We start from the raw sequence: 23,224 nt of genomic DNA on the forward strand, positions 1-23,224 counted from the left end.
ACTCATACAAACGCGCACACACACACACACTCAGAATGCTAGTCCCTCTGACCAATAAGAAAATTACCAGCCAATCCACACAGATAATGGTTTACATTTCAAACCCCTACTGTGACTATTCGATCCCAGAGTTATTTAACTTTTCTAGAAACAGCAGATATTAACCAGAAAAATAATATAGCAAGTATCCACCAATGGGTGGTTATAATCTTGTTTTTAATAATAAACTCCCTTAGATTTCATCATTAAACCAACAATCTGATCAACATCTGGAAAACAGGCACAATTAATTTTCCAGAACCTCAATAAAGAAGCACAGCAGCACTTATCCAGAGTTATTGTGCGTGGCCATGAACCCTGGAGTATTGTTTCCCTTTTGGAAATGTCTAGGAAGCTACAGATAACACTATGGAAAGTAAATAAAGGGCAAAATAAAATTTAAAAGTGAATTACAATTTAATGTCTACTTTGCTCGTTCTTACACTGAAAACAGTTCCTATTATATTTGGCAGTGTTAATGCCTGTCATTATAAATTTTTGAGATACCAAGCTTGATTAAGGTAAAACGTCAGGTTAAGAAAATTACTCTAGACATTGGAACAGCAAGATATTAGATGAAACAAAATTGATTTTGAACGTGAAGTATTTCTAGTGACTTTCTAAGCCATTAGCACAGGCTACACCAGCCTGACGCTTGCTTTAGCCTTTTCATCAGACTGTACATTGCCTTCTAAAATAACAACAACAAGAAGAACCTTTAAAATCAAAGAGCATAAGGCAGCGTCCACAAACTTAAAACATGAATTCAACTTAGAGATCCCATTGTTTGAGGTCTGCAATCACCTTAGAGCCCACACAACCCGCCCCCTCCAGCCCCCAAAGTTTTCAACCTAGTAAAGAAGTTGGAGGTTTGCCAGCCAGGAAACTTTGCTTTGTCCCCCCCAAGCAAGGGCTGAGGGTGGAGGGAGATTCCTCCACAAGGATCTGGTCCTGGACAATAACCTCCAGGTGCAAGAGCTGAAGCGAGTTGAGGAGGCTGAACTGAGTACAGGAAGCAAACCCGTTGTCTCCACACAAGGTATGCCCAAATTCCACCTCCTCCAGACTCCGCTCCTCTCCTTCCCTTAGCTGCCCTCACACGAGTTCGAAAGGGGACGTCGAGATAGAAGCTAGGGTTCCAGCCCACTCCTCCCTCTCTCACCAACCCAGAAAAGTTGAGTCTGGGCTAGGAAAGAGGGGAGAGTGGGGGCGGGGATGGGAGCGCGGCCTGAACTGAAGTGTGAGGGTATCAGTCACTGCCGGCGAGGAAGCTCCGGCTTGTGAACTCTTCTTGAACCGAGATTTAAGTCTGCAGCCATAAATCACCGAGACGTACACTCTACCATTCAGCGCTGAGAGAGGCCGGCGGTGGCCCCGCTTACCTTAACTTCTGACGGCCGCGGCGGGCTCGGGCTTGGGCTGCGGCCCCGGGTCCCCTCGGCGCGGGATGGCCAACGACCCTCAGCATCCGCCGAGCCGGCGGGCGGGCGGGCTGGCGGGAGACCCCCGAGGCCGGGGCTCCGCGGAGAGTGGGGCGACTTGCTGCTTGGGCGGCTGGCCCCGGGCGGACTGGGGCTACTGGACCCCCTCCCCTCCCCTCCCCCACGCCCGCCCCCGCCCTGCCCGCGGCCGCGGCCCCAGATAAGCGCTGGCGCGGCCGGGCTCCGCGGGGCTAGTGGCACCGACTTGGGTATGTTTCTTATGAATACTGCGCCGAGCAGGGGTCGGTCGGGGGGTGCGGTAAGGGGTGCCGGGGCGGGCGGGAGGGGAGAGCCGAGCGGCTAGGGAAGCGCCGGCGTGGGGGATGGGGCTAAGGCGAGGGGAGGAACAGGAGCAGAGCGAGCTCGGCGGCAGCGGGAGGAGGGCGGCCTCCCCCACCCCACGCCCTCCCTCTCCTTCCTAGGCGTCACTAAAGTCCAGGAAAATTATGCTAATGAGGACAAACGGCTCTCACAAAGGGGCTCTCTTGCGGGGCTCTATTTCTTAAGAATCTGTCTGAGAAACCACGCAATTCCCTGCCCTGGACATTTTTATTGGGGGTGGGGGAGAAAGAGAAATGAGTTGCCCTTACTTTGGGTAGTTTACTTCACCTGCCTCTCCCAATATAGACACCCCAAAGCCAGTCCCTGTGGTGCAGGGATAGGTCCTATTTCCAGACACATCCTCAAATGCAACTCAACTGCCTTCAGTTATATTTCTAGGCCATAAGGAGGGAAGTGTCCTGGGGAGATAGACAACTGTCCCCACAGCGAAAGGAACCTCTCCGGGCTCAGGCATACACAAAGATACCTAGAAACTGGAGTCTCCACCTCTTGCGTGCCCATTTCATTGTACTGCACGCAAGGAGGTCGCCTACAAAGAAGACAGATAAGGCTCGGACACCAACAGAAATGGACATCCATGATATTTCACCCCCTCATTAGCTGAGTGGCCTTCCTTTTGCTGGCTTGAGCAAAGGCCTGCTGAATTTCCTTGGTTATATGCCACAACTTTAAAGAGGATGGGATCATTCCCAGTACCTTCCTCAGCTTCCCAGCTTCAGAAGTAAACTCTCCCAGGTTAGGAGTGTGGGAAAAGAGAGAGGAGAGAAGAGAGAGAGAGAGAGAGAGAGAGAGAGAGAGAGAGAGAGAGAGAGCGCTTTCATGCAATTCGGAGGCGTCAACAAGGGTCCTTTCTCAAAGGAAGGTGTTAAAAATATAAGTAGTATGTTTAAATTGTCAGGGAGCCAAAGTGTCACCTTAGAGCAAAAACAAAGCCAGGGGAAAGGGGAGAAATCAAAAAGCACTCCGGGCTAGGGTGGCCTCATGCATACCAATGGTTTTTGTCATTTATGGCTGGGTAAGATTTATGACTCGGCTCCCCAAAGCTGTAAACAGAGCACAAAACAGCAAACACTTGGTCCTTATGGCATATCGCAGCGGCGCAACTTGAAAGGGAAGAGCCAGGACGTGTAGGAGGTGAGACCGGGCCGCAAAAATCCGCTCCGCGGCATTTTCTCTTCAAACCCTCAGGGTCGGATGTGGCATTTGAAGAAAGAAGGCGTGGGTCAATAATCAACCCGCACTTTCTCCTCCAAATTGCTGACGCGACTCTCACCGCCTTCTCAGCTAAGCCAGCTGCAGGGAAGGCCGTGAGAACCAGACCTGGGAGTGGACCTTCTAGTCCAAAGGGGCTGAGAGCTTTGGAGCAAGGGGCTGGGACGTCTGCAACGCGTACCTTTCCTGCTCGACCAGACCAAGTCCAGTCACCCAAGCGCTGGGACCAGGCCCGACCTGAGGAGTTGCGGGAACCACAGGAGAGCTTGGGTGAGAGCTCAACTCAGACCAGGGCCTCTACTGACCCAAACTAGGGGGCTTCTGGGCGGTGGGCCCCAGCGGGCAAAATAGATCTCTGATTTCAAGACACGGGTCTGTATCCCGGCCTTATGCCTCACATCTGAAATCCAAAAGACTGATTTTTGGAACAAGCTTAGGAGAGATGATTAAAATTAATGATTTATGATAGCAGGGTTTTGTTGGTTTGTTATTGTGTTGAGATTGAAAACACGCTATTGGATTTCCACCTCTTGAAATTGCTCACTGCCACGGGTAAGCTTTCTAGGCAAATCCCATCGTTTACCCGGCTTCTCCAAACCCGCCAAGTTTTCTTTGCGTGGCACCTCTGAGCTTCCCTAAATCCCATGGTTTCCAGAGGTACTAGAAGAAAGCATTTTCTCAGGCACAGAGTGCTTGGAGCAATGAAGGTGCCTGGTGGGACCTTTCTGCCATTCAAAGGGGTGTCCTACCCATCTCTGAAAGGTCTCACTGCTCCAAGACTATCTGTGCAAGCCAGGGAGGTAGGTGAGGAGTAACTTTTGGCAAGAAGCCTTAAAATCCAAGAATGGGGAGGGAAGTTATTGAGGAAATGCCCCGGCCGGTGAGGTTGAGGCTGGTGCTTGGAGTGCCTAGGGGGACCAGTCTTTTTAATAGCTAATCGTTTGGCCATAACAGTGGCTTTAGCTCTTTCCTGGGAGGGAAACACCGCCGTGTCCTATGAAAGCAGTTATTGGCTTCTCACTGTGCATGCTTTTATATGGAACCAGTTTACAGAGCGTGTTGTTAGATATTTATTCTGCTTGCCGGCACTGAAGCCACAATAAAAAGACGTCTCTAACAAACCTATACTCCATTTCTCCTTATTTCTAGTCAAACTATATTATTTATGAGTCTTTAACTGGGTCAAAAATGCACCAGAACTGGGTCATAAATCATATGAAATGCTGACAAGTAATTGAACAGCAATTAAAGCTAACATTTTATTTCCAAGGGGTGTTTTAGAGCACTTGAAACGGCCTCAGTTAAGCACTGTTACCACGGAGGTCGGCATGGGGAAGGCAGAATCGGCTCTTTCAGGGAAAGTAAATCTCACTCAAGCAGAGGAAGCCTGATTTGTTTTTGTTTTGTAAATAAGGAAATATGGCCTTTTGTTTTATTAAAGAGAGCAAATTTGATTCCAACTCCTCACCAGGCACCCCTTTTTCTGCTCCAAGGAGCAAAGTAAAGCGCAGTTTCTTCCACCTTTCCAAAGACTTCCTTCCACTCTTCCCAGGAGCAGAAGGTCCCCAAAGCCCAATTAGCCCTGGCCTGGCCAGTGCTTTGGAAGCACGCAGTCTAACTCATCTGCCTCCAGGCTGGCAACAGCTCCCTTTCAGGGAATATAAAGCCAGAGAAATACCTGTCTCTGCTTGCTGAGGACGATAGCTACAAAATTCCCTCTGATTTTGGGGCACACGGGCCAGTTCTTTAAACCAAAAAACGCTGATGGAAGTACAAACTGAGCCCCAATCCCCTTCTGAAAAGAAAATCAACTTCCAGTCGACTGGCAGGCTCACCAGCGCGCCAAGCTTCCCCGAGGTCTGAGCTGCCTTTCTCCATCCGTCCCAGGCAGATATTGCTCTGGAAACAATGGCAGGCCCTCCAGGTTGGACTCACTGGGTCCGGCAAGGGGAACTCTGCCCCTGCAACCCAACGCTGGACAAAGTGCCTGGAAGCATCATCAATAAAATGGCAGTGCATCTGCACATTGTCCTCATTGATTTTCCTCTCCCATCTGCTCAGGCTGCCCAGGTCAGCCCTAACCCTCCATCCTGCTCAGTAAACACTGGCCAAATGGAGAGACGCTCCCCTTCTCAGCTGCTGGCCCCCACTCTTTTCATGAGGGCTGGCCATTCTAGCCTCTTGTTGGCCACCTCTGCCTGACCACAGCTTCCAGCTACCTCAGACACCACAAGCCTTCCTCTGCCTGGGGCTTAGCTCCTGGGACTTCAGCCCAGGTTGCAGTGGGACAAAGCAACCCGAATACTAGAGAGTACTTGTCCATCTAGTAGCCCCCAAATACCCTTTACACCTCACAATATTTTCTGAGGGAATTAACCTCAGAGTCTGAGGCGCTACTGGGAGTCTTTCAGTTGCTTTCGGTTCTAAAACAGAAACAAAGGAAGACAGAGGCTGAGGGTCCTGTCCATGATCCAGTGTCTCCTCGCCTGACCTTTGTCTCTCCTAGCCATAACTCACTCTAGATATGAACAATCAGAGGAAATACCTTAAAATAAATTCCATCCTTCTGGTATGGCCTGGAGTCCCATCGGCTAGCTTGCCCAGAACTGCTCCATGAGAACTGAAAACTGCAAGCCGCTGTAAGAGCGCCTGCTCCGGAGAAGGGAAAGGAGAAGGAGAAGGAGGAGGTGGGTGCGTGGGGTGGGGGGGGAGCTCTCGCTCTAAAGAGAATCTAGAAAACGTAATCACAGATGAAGCCTTCCTGGGTCTCCGCTCCAAATGCCACAGTAATGTGCACTGTTATGTGCTCACGTGGCTACATGTCAACTTAAATCCTTTTATTTGGAATAGGGAGTCACTGAAGGAACCAGATTTCCAAACAGAACATTTCGATTTGGGGGAGGAAAAGTAGGGGATCTTGTCCAGGATAGGAGGGTCAGAGATCTGTCTCAGCAGCAGGACCATGAGGGGGTACCCCACATACATACATACCACACAAAGGAACTTATCTGCAGTTCCATTTCTTTACACACGCTCCAAACATAAGGGAACAGCAAAGCTCTCTGTCTTCTTAGTGTCCACTTAACTTTTCCTATGGCCTCTCTTCCACAGACAAATCGAATTCAGCATGCCTAACCCTACCCCCTCCAGGCTTTTCTGACCCACAGACCCGGATATCAAAAGGCAAGAGCCAAGCCCAGAAATGACTGGCTAGTCGGTGGATCAGTCAGCAGATTTCTTCATGGCATGCAATTGTATGGAGTTTGCTAACACCCACGCCATACACCACAGCCACTGGAGAAACCAAAAGGCCTATAATTACCTGACAAAATGTTAATGTCTCTTCTCCAAGTCCAGTGGTTTTGTTCAGTGGCAACCTACTAGGAAAGCCATGCTCCACTATAAAGTTGTGGATCAAGATTTTGCTAAATCTGGAGAGACCTAATGCCCGAGCCAAACCCATACTTATGCATTTCCTCGGTGCATAGCTGAGTGATACATGAAATTATATGCTTTTAAAGATGAGAAATGTAAGAGGAAATGATCTAATTGCCTCTGAAATAGGGGGAAGCATTGAACTCCACTGGAGTCTCCTGTGCTAACCTACAAGACAACCTGAGATCCTCCCTGTAGTTTCTGCACGCTCTGGCCCTAAGACAACTCCACAGCTAACAGCTGAAACTGAACTGAACCAGTTCTGCTCAGTAGAACCTGGCTAAAGCAAACACACTGTCCTTCCAATCTCCACCTTCTGTTTGGTGACATCACCCACACATTTCAACCTTTTCACAGACTGTCTAAACATCCCTAGTCCTGATTTCTGAACCTTGAGTGTCTTTTATTTCAGGAGGGTTACTCTTCAGCTGGCCCCAAGTGTGGGGACTTACTTGTAGAAACTACAGGAGACTGTGTATGAGTTTCCCCATCTTTTCTCACCAGAAGGGACCCAAAGGGAGTCTGCTGAGAACATAAGTCAAGAGACTTTCTCATGAATGATGGGGGTGTTCAAGTCATGACCTTGGAAGTGAGTGCTAGCCTAAGCTGGTGGCAACACACTTTTGGGGTTCTAGCTGGAAGACTTCCATAGAAACCATCCTAGCCATGGCTGACTCAGGTGCTGGAAAGCAAGAATCCAAACCTGTCTGGCCCAGGTTTGAGAGATAAAGAACAGACCAAATGCTGGCTTCCATAATATATTCTTCTGTCTTCCAAGGAGTCAATCCACTCGTCTTTGTGTTGTCTGCCCCACGTGACACGTGACACCCATTCCCCAGTGCCAGTCATTCACATTGAGCTTTCCAGATACCACAGAGAGACCTAGGAATATGGCCCAACAACTCCCTTCCCTAAGTTTCTGCAAAGATGGTGAGGGCCCCCTCTGAACACTCTCAACACTTCCAAGCAAACTGAAACTTTTGAGGCCATAAGTCAATGGTAGCAATCCCTGGCGCTGCTTCAGAGAAATGCCTTAGCTTCAGTGAAGCCCATTGGCATCCCAATCCCATGCTGGAGCCTCCATGACACTAACATATCCATTAATGCACCAACTGCTGCTTAACAATTAACATTGAGGACTGATGTGGGTGATTTGGAAATCTGAGGCAGTCAAAAGAAATGTAACTTTTGAGAAGAAAAAAAACCCTCTAAGTGTGAAGTAAGGGTGAAGTTAGGCTGAGCAACCCCCACAGGCACCCAACAGCTGAGTTTTCCTTCAGCACCCGGGTTTCCACTTTCCTGAAGCAAAACTGGCTGGAGAGGGTGGTCACCAGACCCTTTCCCCTCACTCTGGCCAGGGCTGAGAACCCAAGCTATGAGCCAGGCCGCCAGAGCCAAACTGGGGGAAAGTTGGCTCAGGAGGAGCAGGTGACCAAGCGTACAGAAGACTATTAGTCAATATTTGCCAGGCTGTTGTTAGATTAGATATATCTGTTCTCAAACATGGCAATCTGATTTCTCTATCAAAACTATACTTGAATGATAAATCTTTATTTACCATGAGATATTTCCTGTGGTTACAACTGCAGTACAAATGTGCTTCAGCTCTCGAGACACAAGTGACTGTGTATATCATCTTATACTCCTGCAGCTTTCAAGGTCGACAGATATGCAAATCATGTAGACACACTGAGTTGTAAATGCCTAAAATTTTCCTTCTATGCTTGATAGAAACAGACACCCACAGCTGAGATAGTAATTCCATTACCAGGACTGTTTACTTCCTATCTGATAAAAACAATGGTATCCCAAACTGCATCCCAGCCATAAAGCACCATTAAATAGTATATTGGAATTAACTGACAACCTGATATCTGTCTGGGGAGGAAATTTTAGGAAAGATTTGGCCTTAGAAAACTGACACAAAATTTGAAAAGTTTGGCTATTTGTTTTTAAAAGAAGTAATCCCTGGGTTGGAGGTACCTCATAGGTCAGTGATAGAATGCTCACCTACTATGTGCAGAGGCCCTGGGTTCCATTCCCAGCACCAGGGGAAAAAGGTTTAACCCCTGAAAGAACAAAGCAAACTCATCCTTTCCCACTAAACTTCTGAAAACTATTCCAGCAATCCCTCCCCCAAACAGGACCATAGGACCGTAATTTATAGCTCCTTTACAAGGTAATAAACCACAGTAATCACCTCCCTGCATCTCAAACTAAAAGAACAAATTAAGCCAGAGCTTGAAAAGAATTTTAAAGAGTTTTTCCCTTGCTCCAAATAGAAAAAGAAAACATTCCGAGCTAGAAGATCTGGGCTTTTCCTGTAGAAAGCACTGTGGGTCTGCTCTGAGGAAAGACTGGAGTAGACTCGGCCTGAGCAGGGCCTGCACACTGGAAAAACTGCCATCGCAAGAAGTTTCTGATCAGACAGAACGCAGGTGGCGGAGACAAGTTTTCTCAGCTCAGAGCTGGAACTGGCTGGCAATTTCAGGATGCACAGCTTCCCAGTCTCCCCAGCCACAGAGCACACTGCAGTCACCTTGCTGCCCTGGCTCCTGCCTCCTTCTGATTTGCAGCAGGGTGTCTGTTTGGGGCTTGTGGAGAGTTACAAACACACCCCTCTGGCTCTCCCTACCTCTTCTTTTGCTTCTGCACCCTCTGCCCCTACCTACTACAGGCTTTGGAGCCTGCTCTTTGTCTGCCTCATGCCCACATGGTCACGCTGCAGCCCAGCTCTAAAGTCTACCAAAGTTAAATATTGACCAAAACCTCTTTCAGCCAGCTCTAGTTGCCAGGAGTGGGGGAGGTACACTTCTCCCCGCCTCCTGGTGCAAAGTCCCAAGCCTGAGAAAGAATTTGGTGCAACACTTACCTCCAAAGATGTTTAAATCTGAACCCGGAATGCTCTTCGATTCCAGGTGCTCAGGGATTCGCTTTTTCCAGTGTCCAGGCACTCTGCAGACAAATAAACAGCAGAGGGTGAATGGTGGCTGTGAAGGAAGGGAATGAAGACTGGAGTTAGAAATGTGTCCTCTGTGGGCGCCAGGGTGGCCCCAGGGTGACGCGGACACGGAATTGTCGCCAGGGCACTGGTCCATGAGACGCACTCATAGCTCGAAATATTCCAGTCTACAAATGGCCCGAAGATGGTGATTTATTTTTGTAAAACGAATACATACTCCATCTCTGCACCCACAATCCTCCATCTCTGCGCCCACAATCTCCTTTTCCTTTTGCATAGCTTGGGGGGGGCTGGAGAATGAGTTAGAGGGAGGAAAATAAGATGGCTTTTGCTGGTGATGCGGGATCCGCTGGCAGAGCTCCGATTGTACCCCAACTTGGGGAATGTGAAGGCAAGCTTTATTTTCTTTTGCAAACAATGGGAAGCCTTGTCTGGAAGCATTCGATCACAGGCTCTGCTGAAACCTCACTAATAGCGCTCATTTCTGTTGGCGGGAAATCAGAGCCCTGCTCAGTTCACAGATCAGGGGCAGTCTTGGGAGGTTTTGTCTTCTGGTTCACTGAAGGACTGGGCAAGCTATTTCTTGGTCCTGGTGGGCTAAAGCAGTGCCCAGTCCCTAAGAACGGACCAACTCCTGCTGCTAGAAACCAAGTAAGACCAAAGTGCTGGACAATAAATACAAGCCTTCCACTCCCCCCAGCCCCCACCGACTCTACTGCAGCCTCATGCCTCCCTGTTTTAGCACTCCCTTGCTTGCTAACTAGAAAATGGCCAAATGATAGCTTTTGGGGGGTCAGGAAAGGGCAGAGAATGACCCCAGCTTGTTAGTCCTCTGTTGAGTCTGTGCAGCATTTTTGCTTCTATGGTCCTGACCCTAACCCAATCAGTACCCACCTGCCAGCCTGCTCCAAACCAGCCCTTTGTAGGTCTGTCCTACACCTATGCAAGCCAGCTGATAGCCAGGAAAGAAGTACCAAGGAGCTGGGGAATTGCCTGACTCTTGGCTCGGGAGCCTCCTAGAGTGCTGAGGCTTGGCAGCAAACTGGCAGCTGCCTTCTGCCACAAATGCACCCACAGCCTTTACCCTCCATAAGGATGCTCAGGACCAGAATCCACTCATGACCCTTTTGTTTTGTGCAAGCTCTCGATCTGTGTCTTCAAGGAGAGATACCCCTAGCCTTGGGACTCCTGATGTGATCCTGAGTATGGTGGGGGCCTAGGGCATGTACTTTGCCTCTCAACCTCATCCCAGAAAGATCTGCTGTGCCCCAGACCTCCTCCACCACCCCTACCACACACAAGGTTTGGGAGTATTGTAATTATTATGGCTATTATTGTTGTTGCTATCTATTTATCCTTAAATCTAATATTCATGGTTCCTGTTCCCCATAAATCCTTCAGACTAGTGAGTCACGGAGAGACGCTGCTCAGGTCTCTTGCTCTGCAATGGCTGCAGCCGTTGTGGCCTCTCCCGCGTTTTTTTGGCATCTACTTGCTCCCTTGCTTGCCTAGCGCCAGTGATTTATGAACACCGGGAAAAATTGAACAAAGCCGCGTGCTCCTCCTGTGGTATCTCTGCAGCCCTCCCCAGCGTGAATCAGAACATTACCAACTGTCTGCACTTCTGTCCCACTTAGTCAGCAACCAGAATATGACCACGAGGAGAGGGAGAAAGGAAGGAAGGAAGGAAGGAAGGAAGGAAGGAAGGAAGGAAGGAAGGAAGGAAGGAAAGGAGGGAGGGAGGGAGGGAGGGAGGGAGGAAGGAAGGAAGGAAGGAAAAGAGGGAGGGAGGGAGGGAGGGAGGGAGGGAGGAAGGAAGGAAGGAAGGAAGGAAGGAAGGAAGGAAGGAAGGAAGGAAGAAACTCACATTTCCCTGGACACAGAGCCTCCCTGGACTCGCAGCAATCTTACAAGAAAGCCTTGGACCTGGTAAGCGCCGGACAGCTCCGTTTTCCACACCAAAAGGCTTTGCCTTCCTGGTGGAGTTAAATTAAGCCTTTGGAGATAGGTCTGAAGGTGTGTGTATTTGAAAATCAAAGAGGAAGATGAAGTCTCACTACTGAGAGATGCATTCCTAGTGAGGCCCTGATGACTCAGATCCATTCCTGACGATCTGCGTTAATTATTTAATGAGTCACGTGACCACAAAGATCACAATTTCAATATCTCCTTCTACTCTAACAGGCGCTACACCTTTATCAGTGGCAACCAAGGTCCATACTTGGCTTTTTTTTGTTCCCCAGGTTTCCAAAACACAACCATTGTATTCCTAAAAGGGAATGCCATGGACATGCTGGGTTGAGCACTTCAGAATTAGTCATTCTGGGGCCACCAGCCCTGTAGGCACCCTCACCTGAGCAGAGTGGCCAGTGCACCTGCTCGAATGGCAAGGATAAGGCAGTTCAGTTACATCATCTCCCAGGGCAGCTTTAGAAACACATCCATTCTTCTTCCAGACTATACACACACCTGCGACCCCACCCATCCCAAGCCTAGATACCCATCTCCAGTCCTCTATTCCTGTTTACCCTGCAGCAGAAAGATGTCGATGCACTTCTGCCCATCCAGAATGGTGCCAAAGGTTCTACAGCCCACATTCTCATTAGCATAAGGAAGTTGAAGAGAGTCATCCAACTGCCTCAGTTTCCTCTTCTGTACACTGCGACAACTAAACTAAAATGCCCCCCAGTTCTCTTTCGTCTTAACATCTTCAGATTAGAAATGGGGACATCTGAGTTCTAAGGCAGCAGTGACAGATTAGGTTTCATGACGCCTCCCTGGTATTACCCCATTTCTCCTCCTCCTCTGCCCTGTATACCATCCTTTTTGTTTCCTTTTGTTTTTTTCAAGACAGGGTTTCTCTGTGTAGCCCTGGTTATCCTAGCACTTGCTCTGTAGACCAGGCTGACCTCAAACTCAGAGCTCCATCTGCCTCTGCCTCCCAAGTGCTGGGATTAAAGGTGTGCACCACCACCACCACCACCACCACCACCACCAGGCACACACCATCCTCTTTTAAGTACAAAGTATTTTCCCCCTTGATGCAGTGTATAAGAAAGGGATGCCAGGAACAGCAGTTGGAAAAGGTTAGGACTGAGTTTTTCCTTGTACGACTACACCTATTGATGCAGACAGCAAGGGAATGGTGGCGAAGGCCTATTGCTTGTACAGAACCCACTCGTGGGGCTCAGAAGCCCTAGGTCCTCATTTACTACATTCATTCTTTGGAGTGTCTCTCCTTCCACTCTGAAGAGTTGCTGATCTGTTTCTGTGTTGGAACTGCTAGAGGGAAGGCAGCAGGGGACAGCGGCACAGTTTGAGAGCGTAGGGAAATAGTGGTGTCCAGAAGACCTGGGGAGAAGGGGAAGAAGCAGAGGGACTAGGGCACTCTGGGATCGCTGATATAAAGACAGAGACAGTGTGAGTGAGCCCGCCCCATATATCTGGGTAATCTTCCCATGAGCTCCATCCTGGGTATTAAGTACTCCACTATGCCTGTCACAGATGAATTCCTGCTGTAATAAAACACCGGGTATATCGTAGATTTCAGCGAAACTAGCACAGAAAGCCTGCAAGCTGCCATTTTTCTTCAAGGGGGAGAGTGTTAAGTACTTAATTCAAACTGTGACCATTAAAGTGTCTCCTACCCGATTTAGGTTGATTTCAGATGTTGACAAAACTTTTCTCTCCAGAGGCATGCACAGCTTGGCTCTGTGACTAAAGGGGATGATTGTGGATGGGAGGAAAAGAGGGGAAAAGTGGGAGGGGGAGCATGGGCAAGGGTCGTTTTGGTAAGAGAACTACAGAGTTTACACAAAATACTGTCCTTAAAGGTCAAGGGTTTGAAGGACTAGTAGGTTTGCTTTAAAAAAAAAAAACAATTAATGAGATAGAAAATCTGTCCTCTCAGTGAACTCTCATGGCTGCCCTGACAAAGGGCAGACAATGAACGATTTCAGAGTGCACAGTGAGATTTTCTAAGCTGTTCTAGCGAGCTCCCCTAAAGGCTGCCTGGATCACAAATAGAACACCCACCATGAAGAAATGGCATAATCATTCATAGCATTTTCAATAACTTTGGTTTTGCAAAACACCAATATCTTAATCATCAATGCAAACATGACATCTTATCCCAAAGCAGCATTTAAAAAAAGGATCTTGTCTCTCGTTTCCTTTTCTGAATGGACAAATGAAAGGCACCCCCTTCACCTACCCACCAATAGCTCCAGAATGAAGTCAGTTTGTGCCTCACATCCTTCTTTCCCCACTGAGGAGAAATACAAGAATTTACCTTAAGTGATGAAAATCTGCCACTTGAGATTTTGTGGCTTGACATTCAGTTTCCACTAAGAGCCTGTGTGTGTGTGCGCGTGCGTGCGTGTGTGTGTGTGTGTGTGTGCTCGTGCGTGTAAATACATATGCATTCAAGCAAGATGCTGCCTCTTTGCCTGAGAAAGCATTATGTGCAAGAGGACCCCTCTTCCCTCCAAAGACACTTCCCAGAGAATGCCTTTCAGAATTGCTGTTGAATTACAAAGAAGTATTTATTGTATGAGGTGATTAATGATTCCTAGGGAAATTGCTATTTTCAGTGTGATTTAATTTTGCTTTACAAGTGCGTGTAGTAGAGGAGTTAATAAGTTGTAGCTGTTGCTACACTGCCTCCACAAATGCTCAGTGCCTGTTCACACCTTATAAAATGCACTTTTTGCCAGGTTCTTCCTGACTTGGGAAGCCATGTGTATACTCCTTTCCCCATGAATTCTCTTGGTCTCTCAGAGACTACAGCCCATCACTTCTTTCTAAAAGCTAGCTTACCTACAGGCAGAGAGCAGATTCCCCCACCCCTCCCCCTGGGCTTGCTTGTACTCAGTACAGCAAGTGTGGCTGAGCTTGTCCCACTTATGGAAATGGTTTTAAATCCCCTCTGATGTTACAGAAGTAGGTGAACATCCCTTCCCTCCTGTACATTTATTACAAACCCCAAAACTGCTCTGCTTCAAGGCCAGGTGGCAGTTCTAATATTATGTACAGTGTGTGTGTGTGTGTGTGTGTGTGTGTGATGCCTGAGTATCAAATTTCAACCAATGAACAAGTACTAGGGTTACAGAGATAGAGAAAGGAGTTTTCATATTTTTTTTCACCATTTAGGTCTAGATCTCTGGGTGTGCACAGAAAACCCCTCCCCCAGCACTGAGGAAAGTGACCCTAATCAGAGTTTGGCTTTCTTCCAACAGTGAACTCTTTCAACTCTACTTTGCTTAGGGTGTATTTTGGGGTGTCATTATACTTCTTACTCCCTCAGAGGATACTTTGGAGAGTGTGGTGGGGAAAGTTCACTTGACTCTAAAAGCTCTTCTTAAAGAAGCAAACAAAAATTCCCAAGCTGTGTTCAGCGAGAAGACTGTCAGACCAGCCAAAAAACCAAAAAGCAATCTCAACCCTTTGCACAAACTATTTTTTATCTCCAGGGAAACAGGCAGATTAAGTGTGAAGGTGCAACGAACGCCAAGGGGCCGCCTCTTTCCAAGTGTGCTCAGAGTTCATCCTGGGGAACAGCTGCAGAAACTCCTGGGCCTCTGCTCTGCACGGTTTCACCTTTCATTGCAGGGACGGACATGTTTCGATGCCTTACAGAGACTTGAAGCCTGAAAGCCTGGCCAAGTTTGGAAAGAAGAGGAGCCCTCTCAGGACTCAAGAGCCTTCTGCTTTTTGGAACATTTCCATAGTGGGTCAAGCTTGACAAGAATTCAGATCAAGTTGAACACACACACACACATACGCACACAGACACAAATTCTAGAGCACTCAGAATGTGACCCCAGCTTACACTGTCTACAAGGCTTCTGCACACAGGTCAAATATCTCCACCAAGAGGAGTTGGTTTCTTTGTACTTTTGCTTTTATGAAAAGCTTGGAATACATACAAATCTGCCTCTTACGTTTTCAATGTTTTTTAAAATGTTTATTCTTAGCACATTCCTTTTGACACAGCCGTATCACTTTGTACAGTTGCAAGTGGATCTAACTGCATTGCCCTCTCCCCCAAGATTGTGCCCAAGAATAAGACAACAATATCTCTATAACAGTATCTTAAATAAATGCATGGAGAGGAAACTACATGCCACACCTACCATCAAGGTCTACACATTTTGAGAATTAAATAATCTGGTGAGGTCCACAATGTCTACTCAGTAAAGCTCATGTGAGCTGCCTGAATGTAGAAGATGAAGGTCAGGGAGCTGGGACAGCCTCTTCTGCTTGTAACAAAGATACAAGTACATATCCCCAGTCAGCATGCGCTGTCCAGCTGACTCAAGGGTCTTCAATGACAAGTCGACGACCCTTGGATACCTCATAGGTATCCAAGCCTGGAAAGGCTGTCCTCCAGGTCAGCAGGTTGTTCACTATGCAGTGTCCAGGGTAGATGTCCTCCTGGGGATCGCACAGACACTTACCAGGGATACTCTCTTCTTTTTGGTTATGGTTTCCAGCAAGTTGAATTTTGTTTTGGTGTCTGATTGGTTTCCTTGGGGAGGAGTGGATGAGAATAGGAGCAGGAAAGGAGAAGGGCAGGTAAGTGACAGAAACTGATTTGGTCCCCAGATGGTTATATGGAGGAGGAGGGAATGGGTGTGGAGGCACTGGGGAGAGGGTGGGTATGGGGGTGGGGGCTATGAGTTTGTGCTTTCCCAGGCGGGCCGGCAGGGGCCGAGGTAGGGTTGGAAGATCGCATCTTGGTGTTAGGAAGTTTGTGGTCTTTCTTCCACTTCATTCTCCGGTTTTGAAACCAGATCTTGACCTGGCGCTCAGACAAGCAGAGCGTGTGGGCGATCTCGATGCGGCGCCGCCGGGTCAGGTAGCGGTTAAAGTGGAATTCTTTCTCCAGCTCCAAGACCTGCTGCCGGGTGTAGGCGGTTCGAGAGCGCTTGGGCTCGCCTCCGTTATAACTGGGGTTGACTGAACGCCAGGACCCCGAAGGAGAAGGCCAAGGAGGAGGGAGTGGAAGAGAAGGAGAGGAGGAGAGAGGAGATAGGGTGGAGAAGAGCAATTGGACATCATCATTATATAATAACCTGACACCAAGTTCACGCAAGATACATAAAACGGCAAAGAAAATGTTTCACAGGCTATTGACAACGGGAAACACCCGAGAGCCATAAAGAATGGTGCTGGGCATTGGGGCTGAAGAAAAGCTTCAAAGACACATGGCCCGGAGCCTCTGCCAGGGCAATTAAATTTATGGGGGCTATAATTACTGCCCTAACAGTTTGGCGTCTCGTAAATCTTGGGATAAAGGGACCCTGGGTACAAAAGGGTTCTCACGTTGGGACCAGGCTTTGGGCAGCGCATACACACCCACAGCCAAAGCGCGGGCCAGATGGGGGGCTCCCCTCCCGCGCCCTGCCCCGCGTCCCCTCGCCCGCTGCCCTCCCAGCGGCGCCACATACCGGCGCTCACGTGGATCTTCTTCATCCAGGGGTACACCACCGGCTCCTTGCCCTTCGGGCCCGCCGGCCCCTGGTCCGCCAGCAGCAGCGGGCACGCGGGGGCGCTGCCCCCCGTCGCGACAGCCGGAGTGGCGGAGCCTGGAGCGCAGTGCCGAGGGGGCGCAGGGGTCTGCGGGGCCGGGCTGGGGTGCGCGCCGGGGACCGGGGACTGCTCGGGTCGCGCGGGGCTGGTGCCGCGGCAGGCGTAGGGGCAGGCGGCGGCGGGCGCGGGGTACAGGCCCCCGGGGTAGCTGGACTCGCGCGCCCGTGGCGCGTAGTAGGCGGGGGGCTGGCGGGCAGCGCGTAGGTTCGGGGCCGGCAGGTGCGGGGTGGTCTGCGGCCGCGGGAAGCCGGGACCCCCGCCCGCGCCGCCGTCCCCTCCGCCCGGGCCACCGTGCGGTGCGAACTCCTCGAAGGGAGGGAACTTGGGCTCGATGTAGTTGGAGTTTATCAAAAACGAGCTCATGGTCATTAATTTGTGAAGTGCAAAAATACTAATTTTTCTCGCGGTGTCGTTTTTCTGCGCTCGCTGAGGCCCCTCCCCCTCTCGCCGCGCTTCCCAGGCCCCCCCACCCCATCCCCGGCGCCCGCCCCTCCCCCCGCTGTCAAACGCCTGCCCTTCCCCCTCCCGCCGTCGCCGCCGAAGTTCGCGCCGCTCCTCCCCCCGCCCCGCGCGCGCGCTCCCCGCAGCCCTGCGCGCCCCGCCCCGCGCCCCACGTGCCGCGACCCGGCCAATGGACGATCGGCGCGCGCGGACCCGGATCAGGAAACACGCGGGGGCGTGATGGATGCGGCTCTCCACCCGGGCGGGAGGAGTGAGCTGGGGCTTGGGTGCCTCTGCCCCCCAAGTTGGATTCGGGCTGAGAAGTCGGGGCCCGTTAGGCTGTGGGTCCTGTCGAGCCCTCTTTCTGCCCACGTCTGTCTGGGGCCGACAGAGGCCTCGGGGCAGCTGGTTTCCACGGCTCAGCGCTGACCTCCCGTCCATCCAGGCCTCGGGTGATCCTCCGAGGGTTCGAGGCCCTCCAGGAGAGGAAAGGACACTGGGACCAAGAGGCAGACCTTGACTTTTTATCCTAGCCCTGAAATAAAACGGAGGAGGCCTACAGACCCATTTTTCTCGTCCGTGTTTTGTTTTTGTTTTTGTTTTTTACCCGCACCCTGCACCTCCACCCGGCTGTCGGGGGAGTCCCTTGCGAAGCCGGCCTGGAGCCGCACAGAAAGGGTGGGTGGAATGAGCCGCTAAACAATACTAAAGGATGTACAGGGAGGGCAGCCCAGTAAAACCGCAGGGTACTTAATTTTTTCTTTCTTTCTTTTTTTCCAGAGGCAGAATTCTTACAGCATTTTTTATTTCCGAACTGGAACCTTCCTATATATGAAGGCGCTGACAAGCTAGCTAAACAGGTCTCCTTTACGGCGCTGTGGTGAGGCCTCCCCTGGAGTGGGGATGGAGAGGTGACGCCTGCACACAACCCGGCTTTCGAATCCAGTAACTTCGTATTACAGAACAAACCCCAAACAGAAACAAGCTTGACATAGAATAAAATCCTTGGCGGGTCTGATCGTCTTCTGCTCTTTTCTAACTTTTTTTTCTCTCTCCTCTTTTTGGGTGTTGTTTCCTCAGGCTGTATCTGGGGCTAGGGTTATATTTACAGGACAGCCTGTAATTTCTGAATTGCTGAAGATTAGCATATTAACGATATCAGTAGCTCCGGAAAGGAGAGAGGGGGGACTGTTGTCTGCCATTTGGTAATTGAAATTTGATGGGTAAACTAATTATGCCATTATTGACAAATAAATTACTTATTAATTCCACCTAATGTTGATCTTTGAAGTAAATACTGATGCGTTTGTCCTCCTCCCTCTCTTCTGAATAGCAGACATGCCTAGATCCCCTTTGCACGATAGTAAAACACTGCAAACTAGCCTGTCACCGGTCTAAAAATAACTCTCACGCTGGCATACAAAGCAGAGATATTTGAGTCGGTGTACCTAGTTGATTTTTCAAACAGCAATATAAACCAACAACCTTCTCACAACTGAGACAAGGAAAGTTATAACCCAAGCCTGGGACACTTCAAAAAGAACACCAGTTCTATCTTCAATTCTATCGGTTACTCATTCGGGCAACTAAATGCTGGGATATATCCATTTGATGGATAGTCGTTTAATACTTAGTCACATAAAGACTATTATATGAGACTAATCTTTAATTTAGGAAAAGAGGTTTAAAAAGGGATCATGTTAGCTTCAGACCGGAATCGTCCTGAAGGAACACAAAGAGGTTTCTCCACACTGAGTGCTTGTGCCCACAGAGAGCTGTCCACTGCCTTGTGGCACCCTGAATTTTTTTAAATGAAATCTGAGCCACAGACAGAAATCAGCACTGATTATGATCTTTAGATATCCTCTATAGACTGGAGTGAGGAAATCTAGCCCTTTCTAGCAAGAAAATATATACATAAATTATATGTATATATATCAACATAAGTAATACATATATATATATACATATATACTGTAGATACAAATTTATGTGTATTGCACATCCGGCTATGTTTCAAGTTGGAGGAAAAGCATGATAAGGAAATCTCACCGGTTCCTGGTGTCACCAGTTTTGAGCACAGGAGACCTAACCATGCCTGTTTAATATTATTTACAGGCATTGAGACACAGAATTCATGTTGTTTAGCCTCAGAATGGTCTACAGAGTCTCTCCTTTTAAGTATTGAGGAGACACTGGCACTGTTTTGTATATGATTAAGCTGGATGAGTTAGCGATGCCTGTTTCCGGAGGTTCTATGACTTGAGGAAGATGGGGCTTGCACAGAATCCCTCAAGGCCTGTAACTTGTCTCTGTGCTTCTATCATAAACACACACGGAGCCAGGACCACCAAGTGTTATCTCACACACCGACATTTTGACATTTTACTGCAAGATTTATGGCTGTAATAAACAGTTTCAGTGCCTTTCCTGAACCTTCCACAGCCTCCCTTGGCAAGGAAGCCATAGCATAATCCCATTGAATCGAATAATCTTTTGAAAAACGTTAAAACTAAAGAAAAGCACCTCTTGCCTTTACATAATATCCGAGACACCAAAGGAGAGCTAGGAAGAAACTAACTCAATTAGAAAAACAAACCCAGGTTTACCAGCAGCATCTTGCCAAGGGAAAAGATGGGGTGCCCTGGAATGGAGCAGAGAGGGGCATGTTAATCTTCGCACACCAACTGGCTCTAGTCCCAAGCGGGGTTGAAGCGCTATCTTTTCCTTGGGAAACTGGTAAGCACATTTGTTCATTTCCACGTGCAGAGATAACATATATTCCCCCAAAAGCTTTCTTAATATCCCATTAAGTGAAATAACTTTTCATCATGCCCTCGAGTTCCAGATGGAGAAGGAGAGGCGACCGGAGTCTGAGGGAAAGGGGACTAGGAGGAGGCAGGGTGTGCAGCTTGGTTTGAATCTGATTTGAATCATTTTGAATATATTTGGAACAGCCTTCCCACTTGAATGCAACCCTGTCCGAAGTTTCAAAGTGACCGAACAGTGACACCGTGTGCATTTTGTTTCTTATTAATCTTACACATTGACAGTCTTTGTTAAGTCACAGGCTCGCCCTCACCAGCCGACATTTTCATATTTGTTAGACGCGCTGACCTGAAGTTCACCTCAGCCTTGGACTTTGCGCTTCTAAAAGGTCTATACAGTGTCTTTTAGAGAGTCGGGTGCTTTGCCCAGGTCAGTCCTTCCCAGGAAAAACCAAGGGTAAAAGGCAAAGGAAATGTAAGCATTATGGGATGTATTGACTGTATTTGTCCTTTGTTCTTTAGAGTGAGGGCCTCTGGGCTGTCCTCTATCTCAGGCACTTCTCTGGAGCAAATTGGGGGAATGGCAGGATTTTAAACTGCCTGGTAGTGGCATTTAAGAGATTCCTCCCACCTACACTAGGCATTTGGTTATAGAGGAATAACATTCGACTGACTATTTTTACCAATTAATTTCTTTAGTGTGTAATTTCCTGGTGATGGTTTGAAATAAAAATACAGTCCAGACATAAGGACTGATATACATTTTAGGATGATTACCCAGGATTATTTATCCAGGATGGTATTCAAAACAAAACAAAACCCTAGTGATCAAGCATTCTCAAAACAGTGGCTTCCACAGGTCCATTCCGTCACTAGACAGCTAAAGGCTGTTTTTTGAGTATTGATGCTAAAACGTTTCCTAGGTATGTCACATGGCTTTAACCAAACACACAATGAAAAGATTCTCTGGAAGAGACCTCATTTCTGGGTGAAGGGGGGGGGACTGGGTTCTATTCTTTTCATTTCAAGCGACCAGATGTGAAGAGCTTACTGCTATGACAGCAGTGACCTTCCATTTCATCTGGCAAACCCCATTTGGCTCCAAGCTCCTGGCCGGAGTAAAAGCTTTACACATTGGCACAGTAGAGGCACTCAGGTTCCTTGCTTTCATGAAGACAACATTTGGGAAATATTTACGTTACCCCTGAATATACACGTGGCACCATTAAATCTAATTATCCTGAATGTGTAGGGATTGTCTCAAACATACCTGCGAGGGTGACATTCCGAGTCCTTAAATTAGTCCCAAAATTAAGAAGAAAAATATTTTCTCTTTCTCTTTGTTGCTTTCCTCCCTCGATTACTTGAAGGTCAACACACAGGGAAGGAAACTATGTCCCCTAGCAAGCAAATTCCAACCCACACACTTAAAGCTAATCTAGATGTATGAAAAATAAAATATTGGTTAACACTTCATTTGCAGCAGACAAATTAGGCATGGTCCCCGTCTGCTTCTAAACCCAGGGTTCCCCTTCTCTTCTGTCCTCCCACCCTCCTCCTTAGCTCACTCCCATGTCCTCAGTTCATCCTCCACCCCTGTTCCACACCTCTTTTTTGGAAGTGTTTTCTGGAGAACAGAAGCCTGGTGCTTTTACAATGTGCCCGGGTATGGAGGAACCCAGCTTCCTGCCTTCTATACCGTTACTCATCTGGCAGATTGTAGCAGTCTTTATAGCCAACAGTGGTTTCATAATAAACATAAGAGAAATGTTTCCAACCATGTGAACATAGTAACACTGATAAGCATTTTCCTGCTGGCAGTGGTGGCTTTAGGAGTCCTGTCCCTTTCATTGGGGCTTCCATGTCCCTGCTCTGACATCCTTTGCATTTAGTGAGTTGGGGGGGGGGCATAATCTATACTTGAAATTTGCCAAGAATACTCTTTGCAAGATATCTGCCCTTTTTTCCCCCACTTTAGAGATTATTATATGTATTACAACATTTAAAAAAAAACACCCAGACTAATCAGAATCACTCTCCTGTTTTCATATAAAGGGGGCATAATGGAACATTCGAAACTTGCTTCTTGGTATTTTAACGATCCTCCTATGAGTTCTAAGCATTTTTATTTTGTGACAAGCCCACAAACCCTTCTTGGTCCTCCAGCATTTAAGGTTTTGGTGTTTTGGTAATCTATGCCTATTTACCTGCTGCTATTCCCTCAGAATGGGAGTGATAATTCAATATGAAATACAGCATGTATTACTCCCAAAAAGAGGAATTTTCTACCCTTTCCTCCGTAATTGAGGTCATTCAACCACTAGGGTTCACCTGGAGTCCACACCGTGATCCACGCGTCACTCTGAGCCATTTTATCTTTTGTGCTGATAGTCAAGATCGCAGCTCTAACATCGACATCAGACTCTGTCTGGGCAGATGACTAAGAGTGCTGCACAGTGTAAACTTTTGACCCTCAACTTTTTGACCTGCAGTTGTAATGTGCTAACCACAAAGATACACAGCCCGAGCCCCCTCTTTAGGGGGAAGGGGCCCTCTAGATGTTAGGCAGTCCTGTTCCTACCCCTTTCAGTTAGAATTAGAGGATGGAGTGTATATTTCTGTGCATTTGTGACCATGTTTCCTGTCAAACCAGCCTCCTGCTTCTTCTTCTTCTCTCCCCCCCACCCTTTTTTTAAGTCAGGAATTAGGAGCTAGATTAACTTGAAATCACTGGCGACCACACAAAAGAGGACAGTTTAGGGGAGAACTAGAGAATCTTTTTGAAGCAGAAGTGTAAGAAAAGAGGGGGGAGGGTGATCTGGCAAGGGAGTGGGGGCGGTTTTTTGTTTTATTTAAAAATAAAGCCTTAGCCTTAATTGTTGGGCAAGCTGGCCCGGGCGGGCTGGTTGACTGTGAACTTGTACTAAAGCGTGCTCTGCTGGCGGGTCCTG

General features: G+C 48.3%; 2 protein-coding genes across 3 annotated transcripts in view; both read right to left on the reverse strand.

Moving 5' to 3' along the window:
• The window catches only part of Hoxa3 (homeobox A3), a 44,005-nt gene that overhangs the window by 5,124 nt on the left and 15,657 nt on the right, over window positions 1-23,224 (reverse strand). Inside the window, exon 3 of one of the 2 annotated variants that reach the window (XM_075955138.1) lies at window positions 9,382-9,464. The gene's annotated coding sequence lies outside the window, so the exon portion shown is untranslated. Of the gene's footprint in view, window positions 1-1,421; window positions 1,610-9,381; window positions 9,465-23,224 lie in introns of those variants that run through there. The other variant, XM_075955139.1, reaches the window with a different exon arrangement.
• On the reverse strand, window positions 15,432-17,518 carry Hoxa4 (homeobox A4). Its single transcript, XM_075955114.1, has 2 exons — window positions 16,923-17,518; window positions 15,432-16,431 (listed from the first exon to the last, which is right to left on the reverse strand). The coding sequence occupies exons 1-2, from the start codon at window positions 17,431-17,433 to the stop codon at window positions 16,082-16,084; spliced, it is 861 nt and encodes a 286-aa protein (XP_075811229.1). The 5' UTR covers window positions 17,434-17,518; the 3' UTR covers window positions 15,432-16,081.

The sequence above is a fragment of the Microtus pennsylvanicus genome, chromosome 21 (genome assembly GCF_037038515.1).
Source record: "Microtus pennsylvanicus isolate mMicPen1 chromosome 21, mMicPen1.hap1, whole genome shotgun sequence".
Classification (NCBI taxonomy): Eukaryota; Metazoa; Chordata; class Mammalia; order Rodentia; family Cricetidae; genus Microtus; species Microtus pennsylvanicus.

Coding starts and splice junctions, on each gene's coding strand:
- Hoxa4 (XM_075955114.1), bottom strand. CDS start 17,433: ATGACCATGAGCTCGTTTTTGATAAACTCCAACTACATCGAGCCCAAG. Junction 16,432..16,922: donor GAAGATCCACGTGAGCGCCG/GTATGTGGCGCC, acceptor CCTGGCGTTCAG/TCAACCCCAGTTATAACGGA.